General features: G+C 37.1%; 1 protein-coding gene and 2 non-coding genes across 6 annotated transcripts in view; all 3 read right to left on the bottom strand.

Annotated features, from left to right (window-relative positions):
- RTN4 (reticulon 4) overlaps positions 1 to 26,890 on the bottom strand; it is a 79,465-nt gene that overhangs the window by 32,897 nt on the left and 19,678 nt on the right. The window contains 2 exon segments of one of the 4 annotated variants that reach the window (NM_001205127.2): positions 22,014 to 24,416; positions 25,099 to 25,155. The exons of 1 other annotated variant lie outside the window; for it this stretch is intronic. In NM_001205127.2, coding sequence (NP_001192056.2) covers positions 22,014 to 24,416; positions 25,099 to 25,155 — 2,460 coding nt within the window. 4 annotated transcript variants of the gene reach the window in all.
- LOC114672083 (U6 spliceosomal RNA) lies at positions 9,105 to 9,212 on the bottom strand. The gene has a single exon (XR_003722273.1). It is a non-coding gene; the product is annotated as a U6 spliceosomal RNA (small nuclear RNA).
- Positions 12,386 to 12,487, bottom strand: LOC114672087 (U6 spliceosomal RNA). Its single transcript, XR_003722277.1, has one exon. It is a non-coding gene; the product is annotated as a U6 spliceosomal RNA (small nuclear RNA).

Here is a 26,890-nt window from a genome sequence, read left to right as displayed (position 1 = left end):
ATAATTTAGTGGAAAGACCAGTTATGGGTCCTGGTAAGGATTAGTAGTACACAGACTTGAGTAAATAAAATTGAAAGGGTATTTCCACCATTGCTCCCACTGCTTACACATTCTTACAATACAAAGCTGGTTCTTATCAAGTAACTTAATGAGTTAACACTGACAAAATAACTATCTTAGAGTAAAAACTGTAAGAAAGGAATACATACATTTAACCTTAGCCAGAGATCCATGATGGACACTCACATTCACTAATGAAAATAATTTGTACAATCTTTCTGGAGAGTTTTGTAGAAGGCACCCAAAGCCTAAATAACATAACCCAGAAATTTGCAAGTAATCACGAATAGAAACAAAGACATATTCAGTTATAATCATTTCAGCATTGTTTCTACAGGTTGAGGTATTCCTGTAATACTTGGGACTAGAATACATTGGAATATTTGGAAATATTTTGGAATACTTGCATATATATAATGAGGTATCTTGGGATTGAGGCCCTAGTCTAAAGATGAAATTCACTCCGTTTCATCTGCATGTTATACCCATAGCCTGAAAATAATTTTACGCAGTATTTTATATAATTCTGTGAATGAAACAAAGATTGTGTCAAGTATTTATGGGTGGAGTTTTCTACTTGTGGCATCACATCAGTGCTCAAAATGTTCCAGACTTTGGAGCATTCTGGCTTTTAGATTTTCAGATTAGGAATGTTCAACCTGTACTTGCAAAACTTTAGCAATAACCTGATTTAACTACATGGAATTAAAATACTGTAGTCATTAAAATAATGTACAGTATTTAAAAAATAAAAGTTATTTCCCCACTTAATGGGAGAAAACGACTACAGAATAAAATATACCACATAACCCTCCCAACACACATTATCCTGTTAAAAAGATGCCCCAAAAACCATTCTCTATGTGATGTGAGTTTTGCTTTTCTATTTACCTTCTAAATTCTCTATAACACATACCTATGTAGTGCTGCACTACTAACCCAAGATCTAGAAGATGTATCTAATGAATGCCTAAATATTCAGTTTTAACCAAGTTTAGAACTGAAAGGAGAGTCCTTCCAATCAGTAGACCCCGTAATTATTAATTAATGCCAAAGTTCCATTGTTGGGTATTTTTTGGCCTTCCCAAGTAAGGCATTTCAAACACCAAGACCCCTGCTCCTCTCTACCAAAATGGCAGTTTGAGCTTTACTCAAGGCTTTCAAAAAATGTAAAGTAGCTTATCACAATATCAGAGAGTCCTATAAGAATCTCTACGCGGAAGTATGCTGCAGAAACAGTCCAAAACTAGTTTGTCTTGAGATATAATTACATTGAGTTTTAATGCTAGAAACATTTATTTCCCTATCCTACAGAAAGAAACTTCTCTTGAAGGTCACCTCTGGCACATTAACTGACAAATCCAAAGAGTACTGTAACAATAAAGAATAGTGTTGCACCTACTTTTAAAATTTAACAAGATTCAAAGATTCACATCCATTTCTCCCTCATATTAACCAGTTTCTCTAAGTATTTAATTGCCCACTCCTTCTTGAAAATTCTTACCCCCCTTAGTATCAGTTATACTATCTTGCTTCTTTTACTGCTCTATAACTCCTCATCTTCCCTGATGCCGCAGACCTCCGTAACATAGGTTTTAGGCTTGCCTTTCTTAATAGTCAGTTCCTTCAGTGCAATCGCCTCACAGTATTTACCTGCCTCCCTCTGCATTTGACTCTCAAATTCAAAGTGTTTGAAACCCAACTTGGCATCTTTTCTATTTTAGCTTTATTTCTCCTAATACTAAAGGACTGTCATTGCCAATGTTTCACTCTAATTCAAACTTCATGTTGCCCCTTGAGTCTTTATACCTCATCCTTGTCCTGCAAATCTATACCAAATGCCAAGTATTCCTTCCTTGAATTTCTCAAATCTACCACTTCTTTTTCCTTCCTATTTCAGGCCACATTCAAGCCTATCTGTTTTAAATCTGGGCACAACTACAGTCATCCTAACTGGTGTGGCTATAGGTTATTCTCCCCCAGTTGATCTTACGCGGCACGCTAAACCAGTCTTTCAAAACTGCTATCATTTACCATTCTCTACTTTAAAACTTCCAAAGCCTTTTTATTTCTTTTACAATGAAATCCAAAACTCAGTGTCTTCTGCGGCCTGGCCCAGGGTATCTTTTCCATAAAACCAGAGAACCTCTCAACTGGAACCCTGGACAGCATGCAAACGAGGAAATTAAGACCAAAAAGGGTAAGTTTCTTGTTCTAGCCAAAATCAAAATATATCAGAAACAAGGCTTAAACCCTAGATCACTGTTTCCCGAATTTGCCCAACAACATGAATTACACCAGGATGCTTAATATGCAGATGGCCAGGCCCTATAAAATCTGATTTGGTAGGTCAAGACCTAAGGAATCTGCATTTTTAAGCAGCACTAGATGATTCTCATCTACAGAGAAGGATGAGGAAACCTAATCTAGATCATCTAAATTTTCTACATTCTTTGACTATACCAATCTTACCTTTCAACTCCTGTCCTAAATATTCTGTTCTACCCAGAAAGTTATTTACTGTCTCAACTACAGCTTTTTAGTGGTTATATCATTCTCCTACCCCCATCCAAATCCCTAGGCCTACTCATTCCTTCCTATTTTGAGCTCCTAAAAATCTTCCGACTGCCTTACTCAAAATTTCTCATATAACCCCAATAATCAAATACTATGTAAATGTCATTTGTCATAAGTATCCTCCTAAAGAAAATATGAATATATAAAACAATACAAATTATTAATAACACTTTTAGCCTGAAAGATTAAATATCTTAAATACCAGTTAATCAGCACGCACGCACGGTGGTGTGTGTACACCACCTTTTAAAGAACACTGAAATCAGAGCACCTCTCTCAATCTGTCACTATGCTATACTGGTGGTCAGGGGGAGAATGAAGTAGAAAAATGCTTAAGTATATTTTAAAAATTTACCTAGACCCTAGATTAGGCCCTTTTTCTGCCATCAAACTCTTTTTTTTTTTTTTTGAGGAAGAACTCATTCCATGGTAGCTTCCAACTTCTGTGATTTCCAATTTAAACCTTACTCTTACTCTGTAACCTTAAATTAATATTACTCTAATATTAAAATTGGCTGCTGATAGAGAAAATACTAAAACATAATTTCACCACTGAATCAGAAAAACAGGCAAAGTTAATCTTACTGACCAAAACAGCCAGACAAGTACTAAAAAATATTAGGCCATTCCACTTACAAAGTGAGGCTCCCCAGAGATATTCAGGAGTAAATTCAATTTTACATTTGGGTACCTAAAAATAATCAAACACATCTCTGGAAAAAATATGAACTACACTGGATCTTAATTTCTCCTGTCTCATAATACCCTTAAATTACTTTAACAAATAAAGAACTTAGGATGTTATTTAATGATCTAAGACTTAAGTTATTAATAGAGTCTTAATAGTTGCAGAATGAGCCCTGATATGACTTTTCACCTACTTTTAAGGCCTGTGTTTACTGTATTATCATTTGTATCATTTTCACTTAGCAAAAGCTACCATATATCAATTCATCAATCTGTAACGGGTAACAGGATGAAGAAATAAAAAAAAATCCTTCTCTTTAGGTTCACATATAAAGAAATCCTAAAGGCAAAACCCAAAGCTGTTTGGTTTTCTACTGTTTTATAAGTTGCAACCATAAAATCTTACCAATGTCTCAATATGATCTCAATCTTAAATTCACCTTTTCCCCACATCCTTATTGAACAAACAAATTTTTAAAAGGATATTGTAAAAGTTACTGTAATTAGCTCTACATACTGCTTTTAGAAATATTGTTGCCAATCCTGCTTGAAGGAAATAATTTTTTTAATTATAAAACTTGAATGTAGCCAGGAAAAAAACTGCTTATGTAGAATGTCTATTGGAGCTACTTAAAAATAGCTCTAATAATTTTAAGTTAATTTATTATAAGTGGTTAGATATACAGCCTACCACCTTCTTTAAAAAAAAAAAAAAAAAAGGTAGATTTAACCATCTACATAATAAAATATTATTTAAATATTCATTCTAGTCAACATTTTGCCATTTACAGGCTTAAATTCTTACACAATGATCCACTGAGATTTGAAAGGATCTGGGCTTTCAAGGGGGAGGAAAAGGGATCAAAATCACTGATTGGTCATTACAAGGACAAAGGTTAGTGACTTAAATATAGACATGCATTTAAAATTACTGTGTAATCATACTGTGTATAATTTGAATGATTTCAAGATGCATATAATCTGATTAAAAGAAAGTTGGTAATAATTTTAAAGGTTCAAATCAGATTTTCAAAGAAAAGAGGCTTACTGCAAACACAGTATCTTGCTACCTACAAACCTTTGCACAGAATTTCAACTACACCAAGTAAGGTTTGTTTAAAATAGTCACGGAAGATATGTCACTACAAAATACAGAAACAGCAATGTATATTTACCACATCCAAGTGACGAACAAATGAAATCTGTCAGATCTATACTGTTTACAATGTGCAAGATTAGAGAACAGAACCTAAACGGCAGGACTGAAAAGACTAAACCGAATGCCAGTGAAACAGAACAGCATGACATTTTCTGGTATACAACTAAATGTAAAAACACGTGAGATAGCTGTTTTAATCCTTTAGCCTTCAACTCTTCAGTGGTTTCACTTTTAATCCAAAATATCTAAATTCCAAGGCTTATACATAGAAATATATTAGTGGTCACATATAAAAACTGAGTAAGAAATTAAAAAGCAGATATACCCTTGTCCTTCCAATTTTTCTTCTGACCGTCCATCTCTTGTCACGATCTGCTTTGCAGCTCCAATTATTAATTATGCATACCAACAGAAAAGCTGTAACTGCACAAATCTACTCCCTGAGACATGAAATACCCGTTTCCTCAACCGAAGTCTGCAGTCTCCTCTGCTGCACAACTGCAGCAGAACTGAAGTCACCTGACGTCTTCTGGGTGTGGAACAGTCTGACGCAGTGCAATCTGTAACTAGGCTACTAATACTCCAGCATTAATGCTTTCCTTCTAACTGTTGATTGTTTTAGGCATTTGCCTTGTTGCTCATACCAAATGGAGCTACATTTGCAGGGAGAGGGCAGGTTACCAAAAGAAAGGAAATAAGGGTTGTTCTTAGAACTAACCACTGAATGTATTTGAAATGCACTTAAAGCCATATGCAGTTTTTTTCTTTCTTTTTTTTAACACATGGTCGAATTATGCTACTGGTTTTCACTTTCATTTGAAACTCTAAAATTGATGGTTACCTGATAAGATAAAAACGGACTGATCAAATAGTAATAGCCTACATTTCAAGCTTGTGAAATGATGTCTCCTTAATTGCTCCTAAGTTTATTAAGACATAAAACATTCAGCATTTTGCACCTTATGAAGGGATAAGCGGAAAATAAGTCAAATTAGCAATGTTTATTGAACATATTACTTGAACAGAAAACAGACTTCAATGTTAGCAACCTAATCTTCCTAATATCTTTTTTTCCTTTTACAATTATGGAAATTCAGAGACTTACAAACATACACTAACTCTTAATCATCACCTGCTCCAACTCAATCTTTCATTATTTATTAGGTATCACTACAGACACTATAAATAGATTCTTAGCTTGGGGAGATGTATTCACGGGCTAATGATACTATCTGCCATGAGAAAATGACATAAAAGCAAACTATAAATTTTATTTTTTATTTTTTTCTGACACAGAGTCTTGCTCTGTCACCAAGGCTGGAGTGCAGTGGCGCAAGCATGGCTCATGATGCAACCTCAACCTCCCAGGCTTATGCGATCCTCCCACCTCAGTCACCATAGGCATGTGCCACCATGCCCAGTTAATTTATTTTTTATTTTTACACTTTTTTTTTTTTTTAGAGACAAGGTCTCCCTGTGTTGTCTAAGCTGGTCACAAACTCCTGGGCTCAAGCAATTCTCCCGCCTCAGCCTCCTAAAGTGCTGGGATGAGCCACCACACATGGCCTAAAATTTTACAGAAAAATATAAAAACAAATCTATGTACAGCACTTTAAAAATCTGTGTTCAACTTTATAAAACTGACTTTCATTCCAATGCAGTGTCTCTAATTACGTTCCACAATCAATTTACCTGATACATATATCCACCTAAGCAGAAAAGGCAGTAACAGAGCAGCTCAAATATTTTAAAAAGGAATTTGCAAAAATACTGTAAGGTATGTAGCCTATGTACAAAAATACATACTTAAGACTGTATAACTACAATGAAATAGAGATATTTTTTGGAACCTGCTATCTGTGGGCTGCAAAATCCTTAATATCAGAAGTGGCTTGATATTAATATACACTCCTATTATGTACCCACAAAAATTAAAAACATCTAAGAGTTAAACATAGAAAGAACTAAAATTAGGAAAATGAGAGGGGAAAAAGGAAGTGGCTTGAATACCAATGACACATTTATTTCCCTATCTGCCTCTCTAACTCCAAACATAAATAAAGAAAAGTAATTTTTAAAAGAGCCCAGTATTCTCAGCACAAGTTAATATTTAACTTTAAACTTTATTCACTGAACCCTTGCATAACGTGATATTTGAGAACCCAGTCATCAAGTCATATCATGGCCTGAAAATGTCTGGCCTCTTCACACAACATTCAGAATCTCTAACTATTTAGTAAATACAAAATACTAATTTTCTAATAACAAGTCCCTTAAAACTGAAAGCCAATAAATAACTAGCATTAGAATAAAATACTCAACTATAGTATTAAAACACTATTTTCAAGTCAGAGATTACTTCACTAGTAGAAGAAAAAAGATTTATTGTGATCAAGTTACTCGGCACTTAAGACTACTTGTATCTTCTGTGGTACTTGATTTGGCTTAACAATTAAAGAAAAAAGCCCGAGAGGGGCACGAATGTGTAATAAAACATACCCACTCATCTAAACATTAAACATACCTAATAGCACCTCTGGCAGATTAAAAAGTCAAAATAGGAGCCCTGAAGTTTAGTAAACATTTCAGCCTACATAATGACATCTACTTCTTTAATTTTTATGGGCTTTGTAAGTGTACAAGGAAAACTAGCTTGTGGAAATCAATTGACGTTTTGCCCAGTTCTTTCTTACGAAGTTTTTCAATTAGACTTGTTTTAAGTTTGGCAAGATAAGCAAAAAAGTGCTTAAATCTGAAAAACTGGTATGACACAAATTTGTTAAAAGATGTAAAGCTAGATGGGCTATGTTTATTGTGAAAATCATATAATCTCTACTAAAATAGAAGCCTTTAAGGACATTGCCTGACAAAAAGGAGGCACTATGTAAGTGCTATTTACTTACCACTATGCTAAAAATAACAATCAAACTAAGAGACAACAAGACAAGTAAGGCACATCTAGGAAAGCTTATATATTAAGTCATTTAATTCTAGGCAATAACCCAATCTTTCTAAACAGAATTGCCCCCCTCTCATACACAAACTATTGTCCTTGCTGTATAGTTCTATTATTTTCCAGCTGAGAAAAATTTACATATGCATAGGTAATATGGTCCTACTCCACAATGAACCCCAACTTAACAAGTCAAAGAAAGGACATAAACCTGTTAAAAACTTATCTTCATTTATTTTATTTTCCTTCAACCACATAACTTTTTTAAAAAATTAAAACTTCTTTCAAGGACAATTTATAAGTAGAGCACATATGTCCCAACTTGCAGAATGGCATTTTGATTATCTGATACAAGAACCTCTTTTCTCTAAAAAGCAAAGGCTCACAAAGGAGAGGCCACAGAAAACTCCTTTATTTATACTGCAAGCCAATAAAAGTGTTGTATGAATTCTAAGTCCTATTTCATATTGTGTGTATGTGGAGGGGAGAAGAGGAGGAAAGCATCCTCTTTTTCCTGAACTCAAAATCAGCTTTACACAGAACTTTTGCAATAAACTGTTCAAAGTTCATATTTGGCAATTTCCCACTCCTCAATGTCCATGTCCCCAGTATCCCCTTTTCCCAAGCATGACAAAAAAATCAAAGATGAAAACTTCCCCAAGTACATATCCATAATGTCTTTCCAAAGGGTAATATGCTCTAAAATTACCTACATGGTTTCTCTGCTCACATCTCAAACCAAACTCTCTTTTCCTTAGTGCACTTACCTCTTAAGTAGGAAAATTACATGAATAAATCAATTCCTACTAACAAAAAACTCTTTTATGACCTCAGAAACTGTGTATGTTTTCTGGTGGGGTTTTTTTTTTCTTGGGATGGGGGGTGGTGGTATCTAACTGGCGAGATTTCAAACAGTAGAAAGTTGTATTTTAGATTTTAGAACAGGCAGCACTATGCAGTTGTTAAGTCCACCCCAGCCAGCTCTTATTCTAAGACATTCTTCCTTCTCCATTTCTTTCTACTTCTGCACCCAAGAAAAACTCAGGCTTTTGTTTTGCTTCGTTGCCTTTACAACATTTAGAGATGCAAGGGAAAGAGGGTGGGAAAGAAGCAATCTTTTGGATTGAAAATGCTACTCTGAAAGTTAAGACACTGCTTATGTATACTGCTCTTGAAAGCTAAAATAATTTCTACTTTCCAGCCACAGAAAACAGGCATTAAAAAAAAAAAAAAAAAGAAAGAAACAATTATAGCTACACAGTTGTTTTAAGCTTATTTCAAATTTTAACTATTCTGAGCTACTCAAAGGTATGATATTAACATGTTTCATTACTGAAATGAGTTAATTTTTAAAACCCTACCATACGCTGTAATATAATGCCCTCTATGGACTAAATTACAGCACTTCAACATTACTGAATTAAATCTTAAGAACTGGAAAAAGATTTTAGTCTAGAAAATGAATGACAGTACAAGTTAAAACAGCAAAACAACGAGCATTTTGAAGTTCATAAAAAATTTAACATAAGGTACCAAAAATGAATACTAATAATTCATAAACTGGAAGTGACACTTTTAATGAAAACTAATATGCTAACTTCTTACATTATAATCTAAAATATACAAATATTCTTAAATACCCAAAGCATTTTTTAAAATTTTTTATATAAAAATATGAAACACTTCATGAATTCTGTGTGTCATCCTTGTGCAACGGCTATGCTAATCTTCTCTGTATAATTCCAATTTTAGTGTACGTGCTGCTGAAACAAGCATGCTTTTTTTTTTTTTTGAGACAGAGTCTCACTCTGTTACCAAGCTGGAATTCTGTCATCAGGCTGGAATGCAGTGGCACAATCTCAGCTCACTGCAACCTCTGCCTCCCGGGTTCAAGTGATTCTCCTGCCTCAGCCTCCGGAGTGGCTGGGATTACAGGTGTATGCCACCAAGCCCAGCTAATTTTTGTATTTTTACTAGAGACGAGGATTCACCATGTTGGCCAGGATGGTCTGGATCTCTCAACCTCGTGATCCGCCCACCTCAGCCTCCCAAAGTGCTGGGATTACAGACGTGAGCCACTGCACCAGGTCTCAAGCATGCATCTTTAAATTCTGAATTCAAATAGTCACTAGGCTCTAAACAGATCTCCTTAAACTTTAATGTCTTCATTTAAGTATCCAGGTTTGGGGGGAATCTTTAAGGTCATTTCATAATGTTTACAGTAGTATGATGAAAGCATTTGTTTGATTTGGTACAAGATGTCAATATTCAAATTTGTTTATAAAAATTTTCAGCTCACCTGTTAGTGCAAAATAATATTCACAGCTCACTAAATTTCTCTGGCCAACTGACTTCATTCCACAGTCAATTATAGATCATTCCACAGACTTGATTTTCCATCTACAACACTAGATGGCACCAACACCCATAGTCTACAGTTGATTGTCCAATTCATGGAAGGCAATCTGGCAAACATTAACTTTCTGGCTTTTCCATAAGATTGTTGCCTGGCACTAGGGAGCTAGATCAGAGTATGGGAATAGGAAAACAACTCTAACACCAAAAAAATAAGTGGGGTAAAATAATCTCTAATCAGAATCCAAAGTCAATTTTAAATAGATCAGAATTAAGTGTAAAATTAAAACTATAAGTAAATAATGTATTTTCCTTTGTGAAAACTGAAAATGTCCACTGAAATGTAAACTAAAAATCTTTTAGAAAACTGAGGGAAAACTAACACAAGAGTTGACATCCTTTATATGTAAAAAACTCTTAGAAAAAAATGAACACCTAAATTTAAAAATGGGCAGAGTATGAACAAGCAAATTACAGAAAAAATAAACTGCCAACATGTTCACATCCACTAATAATCAAAGATCAAAAAAGCAAGATACTACTTGCACCTATCAAACTGGTAAAAGGCTTTTAAAAAATACCAAGTACAGGCCGGGCGCGGTGGCTCACGCCTGTAATCCCAGCCCTTTGGGAGGCCGAGACGGGCGGATCACGAGGTCAGGAGATCCAGACCATCCTGGCTAACACGGTGAAACCCCGTCTCTACTAAAAAATACAGAAAACTAGCCGGGTGAGGTGGCGGGCGCCTATAGTCCCAGCTACTCCGGAGGCTGAGGCAGGAGAATGGCGTGAACCCGGGAGGCGGAGCTTGCAGTGAGCTGAGATCCGGCCACTGCACTCCAGCCTGGGCGACAGAGCGAGACTCCGTCTCAAAACAAACAAACAAACAAACAAACAAAAAAACCAAGTACAGACTGTCTGGAAGAATACTGAAGGAACAAGTCACAGCAGGTAACTCTAGGAAAGAGCACTAGGCAGCTGGACAACAGAGAGAGGAAGTCTGACTGTGACTGTACTTTCTGAATTTTGTATAATGTAAAAATATTATCTATCAAAAAATAAACAATATGAATTGGTGAAAGTAGAGAAATGGGTGTTTTCTTATTCTGATATAAGGGTAAAAATTAGTACAACTTTTTTTGTGGCCAATTTTTGTAGACACCCTTATAAATGCTCATACCCACTAACCTAGGTTTTTATTTCGAATTAATTTATGGAAAATAATTCAGGGATATGTAAAACATATTTAAATATAAAGAGGTTAACAGCATTATCAATAACAAAGGAACAATCTAAGGGTCCAACAATAGCAAAGTGACTGGTTAAAATATATCCATACTAAGGAACACTAAGTAAAAAAATCAGCAGCAGAATATTTAAAGACATGGAAATGTTTGCATTATATAAGACATCGCTCAAGTTTTTAAAAGCTTATAAACAATATATAGAATATGATTGAAATTTCATAAAACACTATTACATTCTTAAAAATACACATATGCGGCCAGGTGCAGTGGCTCATGCCTTTAATCCCAGCACTTTGGGAGGCCAAGGTGGGCAGATCACTTAAGGTCAGGAGCTCGAGATCAGCTTAGCCAACATGGTGAAACCCTGTCTCTACTAAAAATACAAAAATTAGCCGGGCATGGTGGCCCACATCTGTAATCCCAGCTACTCAAGAGGCTGAGGCACGAGAATTGCTTGAACCCAGGAGGCAGACGTTGCATTGAGTACAGATCCCGCCATTGCTACTCCAGAGCCTGGGTGACAGAGCGAGACTCTGATTCAAAACCAAACAAAAAATCACATGTGCATTGAAAGTAGACTAGAATAATATATTCTAAAATATTAACATTGATTATGTCTGGGTAATATGATTACAATTTTTTTCATCTCAAAGATTTTCTGTATTTTTCAAATTTGTACAATGAGTGTGTACTGTATATCAGACTGCTTCATAAACTGTTGCCCTAACTTCACTGATAGTTATCAAGTCCTTAGAAAAAATCCTTATTACTAAAATATTGAAGCTCGAGTACATTAAAATATTTGCCAAGGGTCATACAGCTAAATCAGTGAAAGGGTCGGAATTAGAACTCAGGTCTGTAAAATGCCTAAAATTAAGCTTTTTAAACCACATTATATTTAGCAGGTATCTATCTTTTATGGTACATATTTATTTTCAATCTGTTTGGGACCCAGAGTAAGCGCTAAATAAATCCTCACTAATTTAACAATATCACTTTTAAAAAAGTAAATATAATCGTTTCCTTTATTAACAATAGTCAGGTTCTACTTTAGCTACACTGTACATCTATTGATAGCCTTCCAGTTAAGATTAACTACTTATTATAGTAAAGTCCAACTTACATGAAAATTTTCCAAATATATTTGCTCAATAAAAATGTATTTTAAACAAAATATCAACTCTTAGTATCTACAGTACTTCACTAAATTACAGTACTTCAGTAAATTATGAAACTACTCAATTATGAAATTCAGTAAATTATGAAAATGTGCTAACTTCTTACATTATAATCTAAAATATACAAATATTCTTAAACACCCAGAGCATTTTTAAAAATTTTTCATATAAAAAGATGAAACACTTCACGAATTCTGTGTCATCCTCATGCAGGGGCTATGCTAATCTTCTCTGTATAATTCCAATTTTAGTGTATGTACCGCTGAAGCAAGCATGCTTTTTTTTTTTTTTTTTTTTTTTTTGTTGAGACAGAGTCTCGCTCTGTTACCAGGCTGGAATTCTGTCATCAGGCTCAAAGGCTATATATACTTTTTAATAAAGAAAAATATTTTAAATCATAAGAATATCAAAATAATTCTTATTCATGAACATATGTAAGTTCTTATTCATGAACATATATAAGTTTGAAAAGCATAATTTCGTATATTTACCAAGACAAACAAGCCCTTTTAAAGTGAGTTATCATGGTAATACTACTTGATGAATCCTGGATATTACATAGTTTAATTATAATGAACAAATAATCCACATATGGTCGGTTTACACTTCACTTACCAATAGTTCTGATGAGTTCAGCAAGATACAATCTATATTTCGAATGTGAACTAAAAATATTCTCTGTGCATTAGTGACAAGCAGCCAACAAACATATATTAAGTTATCATTAAGTCAAGATCTCAGCAGTTTGGACAGGAGACATGAGCACCTTTCTGTACCAATGGCCTACTAACATAAATAGATAGTTGTCCAAAGTAGGGTTTTTCAGTCTCTACATACTAGCAACAGAATGTTACCCTAGTTCCAATATCCCTACATATGGAAGAGTATGTTAGAAAATGTAGATGGCAACCAACTTTCTTGACATCTTAAGATGTCAAGAAATGTCTTACATTGCCTAATGGTTCAACACAACAGGTGTGTGATAAAAGCAGCAGCACCTTGATTGCTTGCTAAAGTTAGGACAATGACTGCTTATTCCAAAACCAGGAAATAATTGTGAATGGACAAAACCTGGGTTGGAATCGCAGTTCATTCTTGTGAAACTAGGTAACAACTAATATAAATAAGAAGTTAACCCAATGTCTGAAACAAGGCAGAAGCTCAAAACATTGTGCTTATTACATAATTTACCACGTATCTTTGAAAAAGTTACTTAACATCCTTAGGCTTAGATTTATCACCTATAAAATGGTTCCTTTTTTTTTTTTTTTTTTTTTGCTCTGTCACCCAGGCTGGAGTGCAGTGGCCGGATCTCAGCTCACTGCAAGCTCCGCCTCCCGGGTTTACACCATTCTCCTGCCTCAGCCTCCCGAGTAGCTGGGATTACAGGCGCCCACTACCTCGCCCGGCTAGTTTTTTTTTTTTTTTGTATTTTTTAGTAGAGACGGGGGTTTCACCGTATTAGCCAGGATGGTCTGGATCTCCTGACCTCGTGATCCGCCCGTCTCGGCCTCCCAAAGTGCTGGGATTACAGGCTTGAGCCACCGCGCCCGGCCAAAATGGTTCCTTCTTATAGATTATGGTGAAGACCTAAATGAAACAAATACGTGAAAACTGCTTTGTGTTTAGAAGATGTTCCATAAATGATAGTCTTCCCCTTCCAGGTAAAATGAGAAGAATTCAGCTTTTCTCAACACTTTAAAATTCTCAGTTAAAAATCTAAAATTGGGAGAAAGAAAATCTAGAACTGAAACAAATGAAGCTAATTGTATTTCAAATGAATATCTGAGCCATTAGTCAGTGGGAGACGGAAGGAGGGAAAAGAAAAAAGAACGAACTAATACAAGTAATCTGTGAAGAATGTATTTGACTATACACATTCCACTTTAGGCAGGGTTGCGGAGTAGGGACTTGCAAACAATCCAGAACTCTTTTATCAAGTTTTTAAAATTATAGTGATATGAAAAAAGAATTCTAGGCCGGGCGCGGTGGCTCAAGCCTGTAATCCCAGCACTTTGGGAGGCCGAGATGGGCGGATCACGAGGTCAGGAGATCGAGACCATCCTGGCTAACACCGTGAAACCCCGTCTCTACTAAAAAAATACAAAAAACTAGCCGGGCGAGGTGGCGGGCGCCTGTAGTCCCAGCTACTCGGGAGGCTGAGGCAGGAGAATGGCGTAAACCCGGGAGGCGGAGCTTGCAGTGAGCTGAGATCCGGCCACTGCACTCCAGCCTGGGCGACAGAGCGAGACTCCGTCTCAAAAAAAAAAAAAAAAAAAAGAATTCTAAAACTCTTATAGGTGTATTAAAGGATTGGATATAAATAATGTATTGGTGGTCTTAGGAACCAGGGTTCTCACTATAAAAGAAGAGACAAATATGAAATAAGGAAAGAACAAAACCTGTGAGAATGAATTAGAATCAGAGGTATCTGTGTGAACTCATTTCTTATGAATGTGTGTATGTTTATGTGTATGTATGTATATAAGCATTTCCTAGCTTTATCCACTGAAAGGTTAAAATGGAAAAGATCCCCACAGTAGCAATGACCACAACTAGCATCTAGCTTTTGATCTTTAATACCTCACTATTATGAAACTGACCTCTCACTCTACATTAAAAGGAATCGGGGATCCTTGGAGAAATTGTTGATTCCAGGGCTGGGACACAGCATAAAACAGGCCTACAATATTTTGTTAGGCTAGAAAGTAAGATGTTCCCCTCCCAACCCCAAAGAAAGAAGGTTGCATGTCCCTGAGCCTACCTGAAGGAACCCTCAAAATATGGAATAATTTACCACCAAAATAATAAAGTTCAGTAATGAATCATAAACCATTGGAAAGAAAATGGAAATTCATGGATCCATACTGATAATTAATCAGCTAATTAATTCATTAATGGAAATGGGGGTCTGTTGCTTAAACAGGAATGCTGAGGGTCAACAGAAAAATGTACAGGGAGTAATGGGTTAAAAAAATCATTTTTCAACTCTCATGGTAAAGACTGGATCAAGCAAGAATCATCAATGGTTTACTAAATCGGGGGGCAAATTTTGATAGGGAGTGGGATATCTGCATGCGTTCAAGTGTCACTCCTCAGACTGCTTATTATCTGTAAGGGAGAAACAAAGACAGTAATTATACGATAAGGAAATCAGAACCCATCTTGCCCAGATGGTCAAAATTAACATAACCAGTGAGGGACTGATGAATAGCAGGTAATTCTAGAAGTGGTGCTATGAGAGGGACACATCACCATCTATACAGTAAATGAATTCATAGCCTCAAATTAATCACTAGGAAACATCAGATAAATCCACTATGAGGAATGTTCTATTATAAAGGGGGGGAAAGAGAGGCCCCGTGCTCTTTAAAACTGCCTCAAACAAATTTACAAGAAAAAACAAACAATCCCATCAAAAAGTGGGCAAAGGATATGAACAGACACTTCTCAAAAGAAGACATTTATGCAGCCAACAGACACATGAAAAAATGCTCATCACCACTCGCCATCAGAGAAACGCAAATCAAAAACCACAGTGAGATACCATCTCACACCAGTTAGAATGGTGATCATTAAAAAGTCAGGAAACAACAGGTGCTGGAGAGGATGTGGAGAAATAGGAACACTTTTACACTGTTGGTGGGGCTGTAAACTAGTTCAACCATCGTGAAAGACTGCGACGATTCCTCAGGGATCTAGAACCAGAAATACCATTTGACCCAGCCATCCCGTTACTGGGGATATACCTAAAGGATTATAAATCATGCTGCTATAAAGACACGTGCACACATATGTTTAATGCAGCACTATTCACAATAGCAAAGACTTGGAATCAAACCAAATGTCCATCAATGACAGACTGGATTAAGAAAATGTGGCACATATACACCATGGAATACTATGCAGCCATAAAAAAGGATGAGTTCATGTCCTTTGTAGGGACGTGGATGAAGCTGGAAACCATCATTCTCAGCAAACTATCACAAGAACAGAAAACCAAACACCACATGTTCTCACTCATAGGTGGGAACTGAACAATGAGAACACCTGGACACAGCAAGGGGAACATCACACACAGGGGCCTGTTGTGGGGTGGGGGGAGTGGGAAGGGATAGCATTAGGAGATATACTTAATATAAATGATGAGTTAATGGATGCAGCACACCAACATGGCACATGTATACATACGTAACAAACCATCACATGGTGCACATGTACCCTAGAACATAAAGTATAATAATTACCAAAAAAAAAAAAAAACTGCTAATGTTATAAAAAATAAAGACTGGAAATGGGAAGTCCTACCCAGAGCAATTGGGCAAAAGACAATAAAGGATATCCAAATTAGAAAGGAGGAAGTCAAATTGTCCCTGTTTGCAGATGACATGATCTTACATAAAGAAAAACCTAAAGACTACCAAAACCTTGTAAATTCTGTAAAGTTGCAAGATATAAAATCAATGTACAAAATTATTGCACGTCTATACACAATAAACTAGCTGAAAAAGAAATCAAGTAGGAAACTCTATTTGCAATAGCTTAAAAAAAAAAAAAAACACCTTGGAATAAGTTTAAGGAGATGAAAGACCTCTATAAGGAAATCTACAAAACAATGATGAAAGAAACTGAAGAGGATACAAACAAATGCAAAGAAAGACATTCCATGTTCATGGATCAGAAGAGTTAATATTGTTAAAAAATGGCCATACTAGGCCGGGCCTGGTGGCTCACGCCTGTAATCCCAGCACTTTGGGAGGCTGAGGCGGGCGGATCACGAGGTCAGGAGATCGAGATCATCCTGGCTAACACGGTGAAACCCCATCTCTACTAAAAATACAAAACAAATTATCCGGGCATGGTGGTGGGCGCCTGTAGTCCCAGCTACTCGGGAGGCTGAGGCAGGAGAATGGCATGAACCCGGGAGGCGGAGCTTGCAGTGAGCTGAGATTGCGCCACTGCACTCCAGCCAGGGAGACAGAGAGAGACTTCGTCTCCCCGCCACCCCCCCCAAAAAAATCCTTATTACTAAAATAATTAATTTAAAATAATTAAGTAATTTCAAAATATACTACACAGTTGAAGTAACCAAAACAGGATGGTACTGGCATAAAAACAGCAACACAGACCAATGGAACAGAATAGATATAACCCAGAAATTAATTCACGTATCTATAGCCAATCAATTTTTGGAAAAAAAAAATGCCAATAACATTCATTGGGGAAATGCCAAGAACATTCATTGATATTACTGAGAAAAAAAATCAGTATTTACATTGCAATAGTAAGAATATAGTTTGTCACACATTTCTTTATAAATGGAGGGGGGAAGAAGACCAGAATTCATTAGTTTCTTGACAAACCTGACTCCCCCAAATTAATAAAGCACCATCTGCATCATAATACCTTATTCACCTCTCTTGCAAAATCAGTCTTTCTTCCTAAAACTAAAACTGATTTCTGCCTACAAAATGTCATTTTAAGAAAACAAGAACAGGAAAGGCCTGGAGGCTTACGCCTGTAATCCCAGCACTTTGAGAGGCAGCGGCAGGAGGATCCTTGAACCCAGGAGTTTGAGACCAGCCTGGGCAACAAGGCAAGACCTCCTCTCTACAAAAATAATTAGCCGGGCATAGTGACATGAGCCTGTGGTCCCAGTTACTTGGGAGGCTGAGGACCACCTGACCCTGGGAAGTCAAGGCTGCAGTGAGCCATAATCGCACCACTGCACTTCAGCCTGGGTGACACAGCAAGAACCTGTCTCAAAAAAAACAAAAGAACATATGAGATAATAAATGATCTGAGGAAATCAGTATTTTATTATTTAATACTTTTAATGTTTAAATGCATATACAGTAAAATGACCCAGAATTTTTAAAAAAACACACTTAAGTATTTCATAATTAGAGATGGCAAAAAACTTTTAAGCCATCTGATAAGAGAGCTTCCCTTACGTTTTATAAGACCATTGCTGTATTTTGGTACATTTGACTTCGGTACACTTAAACTTCACTTTCAGGAAGACAGAGAGGTAAGTACCTATCCTCACTATACAATGTTTAACTACGTCCTCAACAGTGTGTCTACACCAGCTGGCTGTAAGTTGCATAAGGGCAAAACCTCGTCTTAGTTTCATCTTTTCCCCTCCCCCACCCCCCAAAAAAATCTCGTATAGTGCTTGATATAAGCATGTTAAAGCAACTCTTACCTGATTTTACACCTATTTTTTTGGGGGGGGGGGTCTTTTTTTTTCCTTTTTTTTTTGGAGAACAGGGTCCTGCTATATTGCCCAGGCAGGTCTCGAACTCCTGGGCTCAAGCCATCCTCCCACCTCTGCCTCCCTGAGAGCTGGGATTACAGGCATGAGCCACCAAGCTCAGCCACTACTTACCTGCTTTTAACAGATGCCTGTTATATAATCAAGTCAAGAAAATTATTAAGTTGCAAGGACTTGAGCTAATCCACCCTTCCTTTTATAGAAAAGGAAACTGACATGTAGAGAAACAAAGTGATTGTCAATGGTATAGTCAAGACTAAAACCTCAGGTCACCTATATTGTTTTCATTACAGTAATACTGGGTTTCCTTCCCATAACTTTTGTAGAATACATATACTGGGTGTTCTAAATAATTCTCTATTCCCTAGTAAGTTGCTATGATAACTAATATCAAAAAAGGTGAAGTCAAAAAGGCAGGAAATACCAATTTTCTCAGAGAAGGGAGATAAACATATTCTAAAAGAGAATGCCCAAGCATTGCTTACACTTTCTTCTACCATCCCCATTAAGCTTTCAAAGGCAATGCCCCCTTTTCTTCCCTTTCTTCTAAACTATTAGGCTATAGATTTCCCACGTTTAACAAAAACAATCCAAGAAGCAGGTGACTCCTGAAATACTGAAATTCCTGAGGGCCACATCTACCAGAGAACTGCTAGCTTTAAGTTTCGGGAGGGAGCACTGGTGGGGAAGGGAGACTTCAAAGGCGTTGCTATACTGATTACTCCTTGCTCTTCACCAGTCATCACCACACTGCTCTGGGCTTCTAAGACCCTTCTTTCTACTCTTCCCTCCTAAACCATTTTACTGTGCTGTTTGAAACCCCCTTCCACTGTGAACCAGCTCCTCTAATCCTCAACTTCTTTACTGAACATTCCTGCCTTTACCTCATCTTCACTAAAACCCGGCTCTTCCTTGAGGATACTGCTTTCCCTGTGCAACTTGCTAAATGAAGGCTCAATCGTTCTCTCATACTCTACACACCTAAGGGAGGCGGGGGGAGGTCAGTACCCACTGCTCACCAAACTTTATTTCAGAGGCCTTGGGCAAAGTCTTGGCTATTCCACTATGTCATTCTCTATCCTTCCTCATTTCTTCTATCTACCATCCTCCAGTTACCTCACTGCCCTTTACCACAGACTCTTACCCCAGTCTTCCTCTCCACCCCTAGTCCTGCCATCATCCTGGGTGACTTCAATGTTAGGTAGAAGTGCAATCCAGTATCACGGCCTCATAGTTTACTTGACCTCACCTCTAGCAATCCTAATCTGACTACACAGTAGGCCTTTGCCTCATGGCCTATCACTGGCCATTATAATCAACCTGAACTGCTATTTCTCTGAAATTCTAAATTCAACATCACACACACACACACACACACACACACACACACACACACACCCTGCTATCCCGCGCATTCATTCTTTCTCTCTCTCCCCTCCTCTGACCACAATCTCCTATCATTCTGGCATGTATTTATTCCTACTACTCTTGGTTCTTAAACCTAATTTGGGCCTTGAGTTCACTGACCATCTACTCTCCTCCTACCTCTCCTACCTTTTTCTATTCACATCCTTCAACTTAGATGCCACAGTCCATCACTTCAAATTACTCTCTCGCTATCAGCCTCGACTTTCTTGACTTACTGTCCTTCCATAGGGCCCACCTACCAAAACACATCCTTGAGTCACTACAACCATTTGCCTTCTCTGAATCCATACCTAGGTTGTTTGGCACAGTCAAAGAAAAGTCACCCTACCATTGAGACCACCTTTCGACCTTGATTAGGCTCCTAATACCATGCCTTTGGTTTCCCTAGTCAGAGGTATTGCAGACCTCTTCCACCCAATCATGACCTAGTTCATTCCTAGCAAATGAACTAACATACTGCTTTAAAGAATAAACATAAACCAGCAAATAATTCCCTCAACTTTCAGCCACAAAACCCTAACAGTATGAATACCCACACTTTCCTTTCCACTCACTACAATCAAAGCTGTATCCTTCCTTGTAATGCTAATTCTTCCACCTGAACCAGGGAGCACATTCCCTATCCCCTTCTGACTTTCTGCCAGCACCTGTAATCAGATTTTCCCCTTCTCATCTTAAAAAAAGAAGGAAAAAAAAAAAAAGGCCCTTCCTCCACTACATACTCTCCTTCCTGCTTGCTAATATTTTGATTTTTCTCCAGTAAAACATTCAAACTTCTTAAGAGTAATCAACATTTACTACTGATTTGCTCAAATCTCGTTCACTTCTCAATCCTAGCCATGCCCAAGCACACCACACCATTTGCCGCTGTCATGCCAACACCTTCCCTCCTTTTTGACCAACTTGCAATCCTTAACTGACCTCTCTAGTATTTGATAATTTTGACCTTCCACCTTCAAGTAGTCCTCTTCTCTTGATTCTCCCCGGATGATATTAAGCCCACGACAGACACATACAGCCAAGATCTCTCTCAAGAGCTGCATATGTATAATATCCATAACTTACTGGATATCTTAAAGGTATGTACATCAATACCAACATATTCAAAACCGAATTTGTATTTTCCTTCTTAAATCTACTTTAATCTCTCATGTTCCCTATCTCAGTTTCTCATACTGCCATCCATACATGTGCACATGCCAAGAATGAAATCCAGGGTTCCTGGGGTCATCTTTACTTCTTCCCCTCATCCTTTACGTCCTTATCCATCAAACACCAAGTCCTATGTCTCTGTGCTCATCCCACTGCCTCAATGTTCATAATCTCCTCTTTCTTACATTATAGCAACTGGTCTACCACTGTTCCAATGGTGATGAGCTGGACCGTACTGCTGAAGCACCAGCACTTACATACATAAGCATATTCAGTAAATTTATCCTAATCACTATTTTAGAGAAAACGTAGCCAAATCAGAATACTAATAAAGAGCACATGTGCAAATCACCTTATGCAAATCAGGTATGTGTAAAATGGATAGTCAAAAGAAAAAAAGGAGAATTGGTACTTTTCAAAATAATTCATAAAGCATAACTCAATTTATACTTTTCAACAAAAAGTCTACACTCAATATGCCTAACTTTATACCTACCACTGGAAAAGTACTATACTATATTGAAATATTTAAAACATGCTACAGAAATGTTCTTTAAAAATTAAATATGATAATTTCTGGGATAACAAAAACACATCTGAAAATATTTTAATATCTCTTGCTCTTCATGTTATCAAGAAAAACAAGTGAAATAAATAAATAAATAGGTACTAAAGTTAATTCTTATAAACAGAAATATTTTCTATTAATAGTTCCATAGTGCATTATAAAAGTGTAACTGTGTGGAAAAGTTAAGGGTGAATGCTGAGTGCAAGAGAGTTAGAAAAACCACTACAACCTTTAAGTGAGAAAGTGGAGAAGACTTCTTATCAATGTGACATATTAGACACTATAAACATAACATAAAACACAAAATGTAGTGGAATGTTCCCTAAGTCAAAAAGTGGTATGAAAGCACAAAATGCATATAGATTGGATTACCTGAAGTTTTACTCAGCTCTGCTGAAAATATAGCAGATGGTGATCTGTCCTCCTTTTCTGTATCAGAAGGAAGATTTTTCTCAGCTTCTTTCATAAGAACTTTGGGTTTAACTATGCCGCCTATCTCTGCTTGAGTGGTCAAAGCAGAAACATCTGGAGGCAATAAGAGCACCTTTGATGTAGCAGACCCATTTTTGGAAAAGTCATCTGAGAAACTGATTTTCTCTTCAACTTTGGGTTGTATGTTCTTCAAAGAAAGGTCATGGGGCAATTCTGTGCAAGGCAATGACCCAGCTCCACCCGGGGCATTAGCAATTTCACTTTTGTGGGATACTTCTAGGTCAGTATATTCCCTGGCTAATTTAGAAAATGAATCAGTTTTAGAACTGATCAATGTAGGGAACTCATCTATAATTTCAATTGGAGATGAATCTGAAAATGTTTCAGTTTCTCTTACTTGTGCTTCCTTAGAAAGAAATAAGTCATCATCTGAATAAACTGCAGTACTGAGCTCCTCCATCTGCAAAGGAATTTTCTCCTTTTTGCTCAATGTTGAAACTTCATCAGGTAACAGGGTATCTTTTGTGTTATCTAAATTGAGCTTGAAAGATTCCAAATATGGCTTTCCTCCCTCAGGTGGTAAAGCACTAAGTTTTTCCTTATTTTCATGTTCTATCATTGACTCAAATGAAGTTTCAGGGAGATTTTCTTTCACAAGCATCACAGCTTCATCTTGTTTTTGTGGAACGTCAGGTATGGAATCATCACTAAATAAGTCAACTGGTTCAGAATCAGGTGAGGAATCTTCAACTAGCTCAGAATGATCAGGCACTGGCTGTTCAACTTTTGCCATTTCTGAATAATCAGAGAAATCTGGAGTTGGTTCAGCAGAAAGCTTTGTTTCTTTAATTAAATCACATGCAATAGATATATAAGGAGCTTCTGTTTCTTGAACAGCTGCATTAATGCTTTCAGGCTCTTTAATTTCTTCCTTTATTCCTGATACTTTTTTTAGTGATACACTCATGGCCTCTTCGTATGGTGGGGGGTTTTCAGGCTCATGTATTATGCTTTCATAATTAACTGAAGAAGCTTCTAATGGTGATGAGCTGGGCTGTACCGCCGAAGCACCAGCACTAGGAACTGCAGAATTCAATGGTGCTTCCATAACAATGTCAGGCAAAACTGGCGAAGGAGTAGCTTCTGATTCTTCAAATGATGGGCAAAGCTGTGCTGCAGGATAGAGGGACTCTTGCATAACTTCTGATGTTTGAACCAAGTCCATTTTTGTTTCATAAGCAATCTTTGTACCAGTAACTTCATTCAATTCACTTTCACATGCTTCCTGTACTAAATCTGGAGTCAGGCCTTCAGGCATGTTTGCCACTACTTCCTCAGTCACCTTTCCTAAATTATCTGTTGTGACATAATCTGTCTCAGAATCCTGTGCTGCTACAAGAAAAGGGTTTGATGTTTTGGTGCTAGTATTCTTCTCTGTTACTATTTGGGCCTTCTTTTCTTCTATTTTTTTTTCATCGGTCTTATTTTCTGAAGTATGATCTCCTAACAAAGGAAAAATGTTTGTTGCAATGCTCTCAGTTGCTGCTGGGTTAAAAGGAGCACATGTGATATATGCTTCTGAACGATCCTTTATAGCTTCTGGTGTACTGGGGAAAGAAGTATCATCATTACTACTCTCACTATCTTTTTCATGATTAGTTTGCTCAAGGCTATCTGCAAAACCTTTTTTATCCACTTTACTTTCCAACTTGCTCTCGATTTTACCTCCAGCAGCCAACACATCACTATCTTCCTTACTATCTTTCACTTCCCATACTCGCTCAAATGGTTTGAAGTCTGCGTATTCCTCCCTTATAGGAGCTTCCACTGCAATTCTCTTTTCATTAAAACTGTCTTTTGCTTTTTCTAAAGACATAACTTCATCCTCTTCTTTAACCAATTTAGTAAGAGCTATAGGCAACTCTTGTTGATTATGAAGGATGTTATTACTAACTAAATTCTCTTCTTCTTTATTTTTCACGATTATTTCTTCCCTAGGATTTGCTACTATTATGGCAGATTCTGCTTTTGGAGAGACATTGAATGATGATCCCATTTCTGAGTATTCTAATTCTGAAAACTCTGTTAAATCTCTATCTACAAGTGGAGTTTTTGCCTTCTCTGAGAACTCTTTAGAAGCTTCATTGACAGTTTCTTGAAGTGTTCCTTCGGTGGGTAATACTGTTGACAAATTACCAAGGTATTCATGTTCTTTAAAAGAAGCAGCTGAGAGAGGAGACAGAGAAGGAAGAGAAGCAGCAGTTTCAAGCAGGACAGATGGGAAATCCTCTTGACCAGCCGAAATAGTGTTACCTGGCTGCTCCTTCAAGTCCATAATATTTTCTGTGACCATGGACAGAAAGGAAAGTTAGAGAATGCCAGTGTTCTCAGAGTTAATGCAAGTTTTATGACAGATTCAAAATAGTGTTAGTAAAGACTTACTGTTTATTAAAATGAAATGTTAATAGCAATTAATAAGTAACAATAGAGTAGACTTTAATCATTACTGAAAATATTAAGCTACTGTAAATATAACATATGCATGGCTACAGAGGCAATTACATGCTATGCAAAGACAAATCAAGTCTGAGTAAACCTCAAATGTTATCAACTAAGATACTAAGAGCTAGTTTTAGAGAAGAGAAGAATATCTGCGAAAAGAGTTTGAGTGACAGTATAGGAAAGAAGGGGCACTGGGAAATTAAATGCCATAGACTGGTATTTATTTACAGGAAAGTCTTTCTGGCTATACTCAAACTATATTGGGAGAAAGGGAATTGTAAATATGTAAATGTAATTCAAGGGTCCAAGAATTCCTTATGTACTTCCAAGAGTTCATCGGATTTTGTTCATTTTTTCCTTGGGCATACCATATCAAATGCAAATTTCAACTTTTCCAGTAGACAGACATTCTTGGAACCATGCTAATTTTTAGTAAATCCAAGCTACTCTGCATAGAGTTAACACACTAAAAAGTTAAAGTTAGAATACAAAGAGGATAAAAGGCTGGCAGAAAAGAACTTGCCTGCAGAGGAGCGTATCACAGGCTCAGATGCAGCAGGAAGAGCAAAAAGGGTCTCATCTGAAAAACAAATAGAATATAACCTCAGCAGAAATAAAGACAGACTGAAAGGAGACTAAAGATCAGAGGAGCAAGCCAGGGTTCAGTTTGTAATAAGTTAACAAAAAACTTTACAGAGAAAGGGCCAAGATCAAAAGGAAGTCAGAAAAAGAAGTGCCATTAATTCAGGTTAAATCATCACATATATTATAAAGTTAATTAAATGTTATCCATAGAACCTATCATTTTTCAAGACGCAATACAACCTGTTTATGTTAAAGAAACTTATGAATCAAAGTGGCTTTAAAATACTGTTCTACTTAACGTATCACATCCAAAGCTTTCACTCAGGTTTTCATATAGGTAAATTGTCTTGTTCTATTCAAGCCAAAAATAAAAAGCTGAATTTGAATAAAATTAACAACTACAAATGTTTAATCTTTTGTTACTGGCGTATGTTTAATTTAGAAAAACACTTTTAAAGAATTACGCATTTTCTCTTACATTCTAAGTTGTTACAGTCATTGTACCCTGTTCTTTGAAGACATTAGTCCTGTGCCAACGTCCAAATGCCAGAGTCCAAAATACAAAAAAAATAATAATAATAATTAACTGCCTTTAGGACGACACTATTATTGGTGTTATTTAAAATTAACCTAAGTGAGGGCTACTTGCTATTTGTATACACAACTAGTGAGAGACAGGCAATTCAATTCCAGAGCCCATTTCCTTAATCACTGTATGTTACAGAACTGAATGCTTATATCTCCTCCAAAACTCATGTTAAAGCCCCAACCCGGAATGTGACAGTATCTGAAGGTGGGGACTTTGGGAGGTGATTAGGGTTAAATGCAGTTGGTGGGGGAGGCCTGGGCCGAGGGGATTAGTGCCCTTATAGGAAGAGACACCAGAGAGCTTGCTGTCATGCTCCCTGTCTCCCCAGGCACACATAAGAGGTCATGTGAGCACACAATGAGATGGTGGTCACCTATAAGCCAGGAGAAGAGGCCTCAGAAAGAAATCTACCTTGCCAGCACCTTGATCTTAGACTCACCAGCCTCCAGAACTGTGAAAAGTAAATTTCTGTTCAGCCACCCAGCCTATGGTACTTTGTTACAGCAGCCCAAGCTAACAAACACACTCTATATTGGTAATATTAACTTTGTACAATGTCATCTTGAACCTGCAGTTGGGAGACCCTAAGCTGTAGGGAAAAGAAAGAAAGATCAGACTGTTACTGTGTCCACGTAGAAAGGGAAGACACAAGAAATTCCATTTTGACCTGCAGCTGAAAAACTACTTTGCTTAAATGCTGTTAATTTGTAACTTTGCCCCAGCCACTTTGCCCCACCTTGTGCTCACAGAAACATGTGTTGTATGGAATCAAGGTTTAAGGGATCTAGGGCTGTGCAGGACATGCCTTGTTAACAAAATGTTTACAAGGAGTGCAGGACATGCCTTGTTAACAAAATGTTTACAAGGAGTATGCTTGGCAAAAGTCATCACCATTCTCTAGTCTCAATAAACCAGGGGCACAATGCACTGCGAAAAGCCACAGGGACCTCTGCCTTGGAAAACCGGGTATTGTCCAAGGTTTCTCCCCATGTCATAGTCTGAAATATGGCCTCATGGGATGAGAAAGACCTGACCGTCCCCCAGCCAGACACCCATAAAGGGTCTGTGCTGAGGTGGATTAAAGAGGAAAGCCTCTTGCAGTTGAGATAGAGGAAGGCCACTGTCTCCTGCCTGCCCCTGG

Source organism: Macaca mulatta, chromosome 13 (genome assembly GCF_049350105.2).
Source record: "Macaca mulatta isolate MMU2019108-1 chromosome 13, T2T-MMU8v2.0, whole genome shotgun sequence".
In the NCBI taxonomy this organism is placed as follows: domain Eukaryota; kingdom Metazoa; phylum Chordata; class Mammalia; order Primates; family Cercopithecidae; genus Macaca; species Macaca mulatta.
This window is presented reverse-complemented; position numbering and strand designations above follow the sequence as displayed.